This window comes from Astatotilapia calliptera, chromosome 7 (assembly GCF_900246225.1).
Source record: "Astatotilapia calliptera chromosome 7, fAstCal1.2, whole genome shotgun sequence".
Lineage (NCBI taxonomy): Eukaryota > Metazoa > Chordata > Actinopteri > Cichliformes > Cichlidae > Astatotilapia > Astatotilapia calliptera.
The window spans coordinates 19,931,375-19,940,742 of record NC_039308.1 but is presented as its reverse complement, the minus strand read 5'-3'; the positions used below and the strand labels follow the sequence as shown (position 1 = coordinate 19,940,742).

General features: G+C 40.1%; 1 protein-coding gene across 2 annotated transcripts; it reads right to left on the bottom strand.

Annotated features, from left to right (window-relative positions):
* Window positions 1–3,522: 3,522 nt before the first annotated feature.
* Window positions 3,523–9,282, bottom strand: ak1 (adenylate kinase 1). Of its 2 annotated transcripts, XM_026173675.1 has the most exons (7): window positions 9,168–9,282; window positions 5,929–5,963; window positions 5,275–5,310; window positions 5,004–5,167; window positions 4,695–4,811; window positions 4,413–4,604; window positions 3,523–4,312 (listed from the first exon to the last, which is right to left on the bottom strand). In XM_026173675.1, the coding sequence occupies exons 2-7, from the start codon at window positions 5,933–5,935 to the stop codon at window positions 4,247–4,249; spliced, it is 582 nt and encodes a 193-aa protein (XP_026029460.1). In that variant the 5' UTR covers window positions 5,936–5,963; window positions 9,168–9,282; the 3' UTR covers window positions 3,523–4,246. The 2 variants fall into 2 exon arrangements, with proteins under 2 accessions (XP_026029460.1, XP_026029459.1); XM_026173674.1 differs by lacking the exons at window positions 5,929–5,963; window positions 9,168–9,282 and adding an exon at window positions 5,412–5,503.
* Window positions 9,283–9,368: the final 86 nt, after the last annotated feature.

Here is a 9,368-nt window from a genome sequence, read left to right as displayed (position 1 = left end):
TGCTGTGCAAATAAGTGAACGCAGTTATACATCATGTGCACCTTTTTTTCAGATCGTCCTTTCTGCCTTGGCTGAAATCTCACACATGGACTGTTTCATTTGAAACTTGCCTTTTAACCAGGTTTTAAAGCAAATAAATTTGTGCATGCAAGGCCATTCACTTACTGTTTAAAAAACCTCCACAGGGGGGCACTGAAGAAAAAAAATCAAATCCTACATAGGCTATGAAGAAATAAGTGCTCAGATCTTCCCTGCTTGTTGTTCGTTGTGCAGGTGTTGGACTTGGAACATTGCATAAAATCTATTAGTGAAAAAAGAGTGTAAAGATGTGCAAATCATTTTTGACTTAGTAGTGAATTAGACTTCCAAGCAATGGAAGGTGAGGGAGGAAAAATGTTGTTGAGTTCAAAAAGGAGTGAGGAACTAAGTAAAACTACAAAGAAGGTATTTGGTGTATCCTCTGGACGGAAGAAAGAAGGCAATGACACATGGTGGTGGAAAGAGGGAGTACAGGCAAGTATTTGAAGGAAGAGGCTGGCAAAGAAAAAGGGGAAGAAGTAGTAAAGGAGTACTTAAAGTCTAGTTGTATAATAAAGAGAGAGGTGGCAAAGCCCTATAGGACTTGCATCAATTGGCTAGGCAGAGAGTGTGTGCTGGAAAGGATGTGCAGCAAGTTAGGGCAATTAAGGACAGAGACGCAAATGTACTAATGTGTGAAGAGAGCGTGATGAGAAGGTGGATGGAGTCATTTAAGGAGCTAAAGAATGAAAAGAAAAGGGAGAGAAGAGGACAGAAGGAGGACAGTGAAACTTTAGATGAAAATGGTAAATGTTAAATGGCCTGTATTTGTATAGCGCTTTACTTAGTCCCTAAGGACCCCAAAGCGCTTTACACTACATTCAGTCATCCACCCATTCACACACACATTCACACACTGGTGATGGAAAGCTACATTGTAGCCACAGCTGCCCTGGGGTGCACTGACAGAGGCGAGATGACCCCTAAAAGGAAGCCAAAACAAGACTAAATCAATTAAACATCTACTGATCAAACTTGCAAATGTATCATCTGTAATATGTTACTTTGAATTTTATATTAACAACACTCCCTATGCCGCTTTGATAAAGCTGCGATATGGAAAACACTGGAAAACCTGTCTTTCACTCATAATTACAGAAAGAGTTTACCACTCAGTGACAGGCTATGTGAGCAAATACTTGAACAATTTAAAAATGATGCTTTTCAACATATAAATGCAAAGAATTTGGGGGTTATTTTCTATTCATACTGCATAGTAGGTGATGTATCTTCATACTGTAAATAACACATATCATTAAATAATCCAGAGAATCTAAAGCAGCCTTTAACTGCAAGGGGCAACACCAGAAAAAGAAAATGCACATCACAACACTAAAAACCACTGACAGTGAACATTCATCATCAGTTCAGCAAATGCAGCTCATGCAATAAAAAATAAATATACAAAAATGCCACAACTTTCATTGAGCCTGAGCTCATTAAAGATAGTCTCAGTCAAAGTGAAGAACTGTCTCTTGGTCCAACCAATCCAAGTAATGTACACCAAGCCTGTGGTTTGAGGAGGCAAGAGAATTTCCAGCTTGTTAAGAGCTGAACCTACACCCACATTAAATATATGTGTGTGTGTGTGTGTGTGTGTGTGTGTGTGTGTGTGTGTGTGTGTGTGTGTGTGTGTGTGTGTGTTTTAAAATAAATATGAAGTCATGTCAGCTTGGATGTCACCCGGATTAACAAGGTCCAGATGTTGAGGAATCAGGATGCCCTGATGAGAAGTGGGCTACTGGAACAAGAAGGCATCAGTGGGCAAGAGATGAAATTTTTATATATGAATGTTTTTGAAGAATCATGTGCAGAGAATGCCAAACTATAATCTGCACACTCATCAGAATTCTTCCATAGCAAAAGAGTCTAGGTGCAAATGTGGCCTGTCTGCAATGCAGGCCTGCTACCTTTTTAAAATATTTGCCACAATAGCAAATGAAAAATGTAATGAATGGTCTCTTCTTTTATACATTAATTTTTTACACAACATCACACGGTGTTGTGTAAAAAAAAAAAGTCTGGAGCCAATCTTTATTTTGTTATATTCTTGCTTTCAAAGAGCTAGATATATAATTCTTGAAGTGTAACAACAAGATGATTCCCCAAATCCTATTAACTTAAGATTTGGCATATCTGCTGTGCAGTAGTCCTTAAAAAATCTTAAGGACACTGATGATCGACATCCAAAAGTCATGCCCTTAAAGGCCTGGGCTTTTAGCTGATCCATCTACTGTTTACCAAAGCCTCAAATCATCATCCATAAATTAAAGGTCAGGAGAGAGATACGGTGAGTGTCAACAACCCTCTGCAGAATGCGGTGGAGGCTTTATCGTGGGTTTCGGGTTGCATTCCAGCCAGTAGTTTAGTTGATCTTGTTAAAATTGATGGAAATATGAACGCATAAAAGTGCCATCAGAGTTTGAGCCCCTGTGTAATACAATCTGATTGTCAAAAATTTCAATTTTCATCATACCAATGATAGCAAACACTCAGAAACAGCTCAGACTTTAACATTATTGAAGCAGTGTGGGATCAACAAAAGTAAGCCAACATCCAAAGAAGAGCTTTGAATGCCCTTCAAGAAGCCCAGACTACTTAAATAAACCAAAAGCACCAAATAACAGAGCAAGAAATAAAGGGGGACTCAAAGCATTTGCTCTGTATTGTATATATTTTTTAGTAAATCAGAATAGTTGGTTGCAGATCCCAAACTTGCAGGGCTGTAGGTAAGTAGACACGCGCACACACTTAGGGTTGCTATCACCCCCGTCTCCCTCTCACCTCTCTCCCCCATTCAGAGACATGCGCCTCTGTCTTTCTTTCTCTGCTGTACGTGATAAATTCCACTGCGACCTCTGGTCATTCCCTTTGTTTTCTACCTTTATTAAGTAAGACCAGCATTCCTAGCATTCAGGCCGCATCCTCAATGGCTTCATGAAAGCGCATAGAGACGCCGTCTCCTGATTGACTTTCCAATGGACACATCCTGTGCACCTTTCAGAGGTTGTTTTCCTCTTCCTTGTCCCTGCAGCACACGGTCATGATCAGAGCTCTCCTTTGAGAGTAGTCCGGATACCTGCCGCAGTGTTTGCTTGGCCAGCTGGAAATGTGTGTTTGTGTGTGCGAGAGAGAGGAAGATGAGAGGCAAGTGAAGACCAGGTGGTCACCAAGGTCTTAAGGGAAAACTTTATAACAGGAGAGGACTGGCTCACAGCTTTCTGCATCCTGTTGTGTCTACAAGCTTCAGCAACACCACCATTTCCCCTTTTGAACTCGTAAGCCTGGTCAAAGTCCCCTTTTTAGGTGCGCTTGTTGTTGTCCAGGATTCCTCACAATATGACTTTTATATTGTTTTATACACTGTAAAGAAGACAGTATGTTTTTTAAGTATTACTACAGACTGCAGGGCAATGGTAACACAATCACCAGTAATAACTCAAATTGTTTTTTATTATAGGCTATTTTAATCTTTCATTTTTACATATACCACATTATAGAAATACATGTAACATGTGTATATCTTAATGAAAAAATAGAAAAGAAATTGAACATTTTTGTGCTTTAAATGTAACGGTAAATAGATTAACAGAAATGACCGTGTGAAGTTAAAAGCGGTCAGCAACTGTAATTTAAAAGCTCCATCAACGAACATGAAAATGAAGTTCCACCAGTTTGTCCACAGTGATCTCTGCAGTTATTTAATGGCACAATGTATAAAGAAGTCATTAACTCTTGGTTCTAATACGGCAGCACTTAAGAGGAGAAAAAAGGGGGAGTGTAAAGTGCGTGTTTGACCAAGTGTAGGCCTTAAAGGTTAGAAGGTGGTTAATATTTCTTGTATACAGCACCTCTGAGTTGTAGACAGGCCTGCATCCATATCTGTAAATGTTAAGTATAGAATGGAAACAAGACTTATACGTTGTACATATAGAGATATTTTTTAAAGTTGCTTCACACAGAATCATTTCTGTGTAACTTTAAAATTTTAGGTTCTTATTGCTGGATTAGGATTAAAGTTAAGACATCTTTGAGACTGATGGCCAAATGAGTTGAAAGTGTATTGTTTCTCTTTTGATTTGGCTTTTTTTGTTTGTTTTTTTAGTTTGTTTTTTTGAAATTTGAAAATAAACAATCAGACACAGGCCCATCTAGTTATGCTGCTTTACTACAGAGCATCAATAGCCTTGGAGACTTGGCCGAAGACATCATCCACTGGCAGCTCTGAGTCAACCTGGGCAAAATAAGATGACAATGGATGCGTTAGAATATATGTTGACGTTTCACGTGAGATTCAAATGTTGTTTTTCCGCTGTCGCAGCAGTCGCACACACCTTCCTGACAATACCACGGCTCTCATAAAAGGCAATCACTGGCTCGGTTGCTTTGTAATACAGGTCCAGGCGCTTCTTGATGGTCTCCTCGTTGTCATCAGAGCGGCCGCTGGTCTCACCGCGTTTCAAAAGCCTCTTGGCCATAGTCTCTGCTTTTGCGTCGACGTACAGCAGCAAGCAGGGTTTGCCGATCTGGGATCAAAGACAGTTTGTTCATTTAAGCTTCCGTCTTTCTTTCTTTTTTTTTTAAATCATTGCTGCAAAGATGAATTAAGCCCATACCTTCTTCTCAAACTCCTCCCCCTGCTTCACCTCACGGGGATAGCCATCAATAAGGAAACCCTTGGAGACATCAGCCTTGGCAATCATGGCTTCCTTAATCATGTCTAAGACTGTGTCCTGCAGGTAGCCCCAAAACATTATGATCAATCTTCACTATGATATGGCACTGACAAAAAAAGGTGTCTTAGAAGAGCTGACACTTGTATTTTGTCTTTTCATTTAGTATTGGACAAAAAAAACATGAAACCTTTTGTTTTCTTTTAAATTATGCATACTCGCAATTATTTCAGTTATAGTGCCCTCTCTTACCAAAGGTACCAGCTCTCCCTTCTGCATGATGGCCTGGAGATGCTTGCCCCTCTCAGAGCCAGAAGCCACCTCAGCACGGAGCAGATCCCCAGATGACAGGTGAGTGTAGCCGTACTTTGCCACTATCTTCTCACACTGGGTGCCCTTTCCAGAGCCAGGCCCACCTTTAAAAGAAGATTAAACAAAAAAAAAAAACAGTCATGTGGCATGAAGGCAAATAAAAGCTAAATGCGCTACTGCTAAAGTGCTAAGAGCGGCTCAGGGTACTTACCCACAACAAAAATGATCTTGGCATCTTTGAGCTTGTCTGAAATGAGCAGGCACAGACAAAGTTATACATGCGTGAATCGGGAGGTTTTTCTTGACAGCAAAAGTTCAAATCACAAGGAAAACGTTTTTGTAACAAACCGTCTGGATAGTCGGATGTGGAGGAAAGACGCGCACGTGATGAAGAAGAAAACACGTCCATTTTTAACTGCTGCAACAGGCTGTTTAGACTGAGCTTGTTTATGTCTAGCTTAGTGCTATTGCTTAAGTAGTGTTGGCATGGCAACTGTTGTTATCCCTTGTTTTGTTGCCAAGTGTTCCCAGGCACTTATAACAAAGTCTGAATTGCAAATCTAGCCAATAAGTCCATTTCCATTTGTTCTTAATCATATTCTGCGATCGTGTCTGGGTTTTTCATTAAATGCAATATCACGACAAAGAATCCGAGCGCAATATTTTTAAAATGTACATATTAAAACCTTCCCTGTGTTATCCAAACTGTCCAAAAGAGGGCAGTAGAGTCCATGGAAACGCAACCGTCTGTCTGCTTTCCTTTACTCCATTAGATTAATAATAAACACACAAATGAACACGTTCCACCTCATTATCATCAATAAAGAGACATTTATAATAATACTTGAACAGGTGTATTAATTACCTGCCATTGTGTTACGTCTGAGTGTTTTCGGTCAACTAAAAGAGAGAAAAGGACACAGAAAAGTGAATATATTCACAGAAGATACATACAGCAAGCAAGGTCAAGCAAGGCATAGATTTATAGGTAGCCCTTTAATGTATAAATCAATAACTTTGGATTATGTATGCATGATCACCTTAATTACTGTGCCAGATTTAGGCTATAATCACCATAACAGGGTCGTTTTCACCTCTACATATTCTTTAAGCAATACAGGACAGTTTTGTGTGCTCAAAAGATCAAATTGCTCTATTTAAAATAGTTTTTTTGTTTCATTTCATTTCATTTTAGAATAATTCCCAGCATAAAATTGAAAATAATTTTGATATTTCAGTATTTATAATTAAAAGTTTAACAGAATTCATATGAAATCTTTAAGGAATTGACACAAAAGCAGAGAAAATTTTGGAGTAGATATCATAACAATTTTATATTTTACACAATATTCCAACTTTTGGGGGGAAATTGGTTTTGGTAAAGCTGGCAATATTACTATTCCTGGTAAAGTCACAACAGTTTGTTTGTGTGTGTGTTTTGTATAGTATAATGTAGGAAAAGCCAGTTTTCTGGTGTGTCATTGAGAGTACAGTGTACTGAGCACGACTGAGCAGACACAACAGCACACAGCATGCTGTTAATGGCAACCCTGCTTTTCTTTCCTATAGTGTTAAAGCTGGTATGAGCATATTTTGATTCACAAAACCTTTGGCGTAATAAAATACCTTTTAGTGTTGTATTAATAGACCTGGGCATATCTAAAAAAGACAATAGCCAGTTTGTTTCCTGTTTACACGTCCGTTTTAGCTGACTCAAAGACAGAAGTCTGAAGAATGAGGAAGAAGGCTGGGTTGCTGGCATAAATAGGCACGTTCAAGTAGCTGCATGTCCGTCTGAACATACAGTTGAAAAACAAAATACTTTAAAGCAGTGCCAGTCAAAAATATGCCCACACACTCTGTCAAAGTTGTCATGTATTGTTTCCTAAATTAAGCTGCTGTGCACTGAGGTGAGTTTTTGCACTACTTGTGTGCCTTTGGAGTTATGCATACAGCACTTTTTGGCTATTGTGCTTGTTACTATGTTACACACATGAAACAAATTGGCTAGCTATAGTCTTAAAGTAACTTAAGAAGCTGCTTGTATGTCAAATTAAATGTGTGTCAAAAGGCAAGAGAGTACTTCTCAGGTTACTTGGTGCCTCCAAGTGCCTTGGCATTGGCGCTAAAAAGGAAAGGACACACTGTACACCAGAAAAAAAACATTATATGGTGACAAATATCTTCATAGGTGCAGTGTTGGACATTTTGAGTGTAATCGTGGACCGTGTATTTAAATGAACAACTAAAAAACAGTATTTTAGGATTTATTATTTAATAGGAGTTAAATATTCCTCAAGGATCTCCAGGAACTGTTTTACTGTGGCAAGATTTTATTAGAATGCATTAAAAGAACCACACCTCGAGGAGTAGCATTAAATTAATTGAAACAAACCTGACCTGGTGACATTGCAGCAGTTTGCATTTTATCTAGCCCTTGCAATTCAAATAGTACAGTTTGCATAGTGCCAGGTTGCAAAATACGCTTGCAGAACAGTGCGATATGAGTCATTTTATGGCTAAACTGCCAGACAGAAAAAGCAAGATATACATTAAAGTATACTTAATCTGAAGGAAACTTGTACATTCCTAAACCTAGTGTGTGCTTCTTGGTTTGCATTAAAAGTTTGTCAGCTTGTTCTCTGATTCTCACTTGTACTACGCCTCAGTGCTCCCTGCCGTTGCTTCTCAGGTGTCCAGTTGTATGTCAGCAGCCATTAACCCTGTGGTCTGGGTAAATGTCACTCGGAGGCTGACATCTGAGTCAGCACAGAACCTGTTTTGGGAGTCTCTGTGTGGCCTATTATGGTGCCACCTTCTGTGTCCTGACACATCATATGTGTACTAACTCCTGATTGCACAACTCCTAGGTGTGGGCATGGCATTTAACACTGTCTGCAATTATGGAAGGGAAACTACATACTACATTTCCTCGGGAGAGTCTTAACAGAGACTTGGTGTCTAAATTGTCCCTTATATAATCCTGCAATATGAAAATTCAATTCAGTCCAATCAAGTGCTGAAATTATTTAGAGAACCTGATATAGTAGTGGTGGTCTATTCATATATGCAGTTTTGGATTTTTTTTAATTCTATCTTTACAGATCCTACAATCACCATTACATCCATCCTAAGGAAGATGGGACAGTCCATCTTGCCTGCACCACCCTCATGTCTAATTACCGTTTTTAAACATGCGGCCCTGCTAAAAAAAGACTCAAGCCGATGTGCAGCTGTTAAAGGTTATCTGTCAAGCATTCCTAAAAAGCCCATGGAGATGAAGCTCTGACTGACCGCCCCTGAAAGCAAAACACAGAAAGCGATGATCTAACAGCACATTCTCCCTGTAAATCGTTTGGTTACCAGGGTGCTCTGCGGTTTTAATTGAGAGCGCTGTCCCTTTAAGGGAAATCAGGGGACCCTTTGACGTCAGTGCGGTGGGAGATATTCCGTGTTGTTTGTGGAAGGATGGAGCATGAGACATTCAATTGTTTGCTGTGGGTGTTATTAATGTGTCTGTGCTCCAAATTGCACGTAAAAACAGGAATCAATAGCACTCAGCCCTCATCAGCTGCTAATGATCCTCGCGGGCTCTGAAAGCTTTGCAGCGGACTTTAATGGCTACGCGGGGTTGCATGAAAATGCATGAAAATGCATGAAAATGCTGCAGGTTCAGGAGAATGTTGACACGGTATCAAAGTAGAAGAAACCAGAGAAGGAAAAGTCAAAGCAAAACAAGCAAATACAATCAGTGCTAATTATAGTTTTGGGGATAATTATGATGTAATGCCTTAAGTAACATCACTGTGAATGACAGACGAGCCCTGCATGCCTTTACACTGCAAAGAAATCCATGATTGGCTCCTTTGGCACATAAAGAAAAAAAGAAATGTCAAACATTTTAAAGTGTGACTAAACGGTCCCATGACAGTTCCCATAAGAACCTCTGCCTCTGTCATTCCCACTCTCCATCCCGTCAAACAGCCCTGCCCACTTTGTCTCTCCGATATTCCTCTATTTGTCTCCCTCTCTGACAAACCCAGCCCTGTTCAGAGGCGTTTCCTGCCTGTTTTCCTCTATAGAGCCTTTGTCCTCTGTACTGACCTCTCTTTCGCGTTGTGGCTTTAGATCTCAGCGCAAGGGGCTGCTGTCCCTGGATCCCCGTGTGCGTGTGACTGCACAGTTCCTGCTGCACGCCAGCCCTCCCTCTCTGCTTCTATGCCTTTTTATAGCTCGCCTGAGCCTGCTCAAGTTTGCATTGCATTCTGGGTAGGAGGGAGGAAAGAAGGGATGATGGACAGGAGG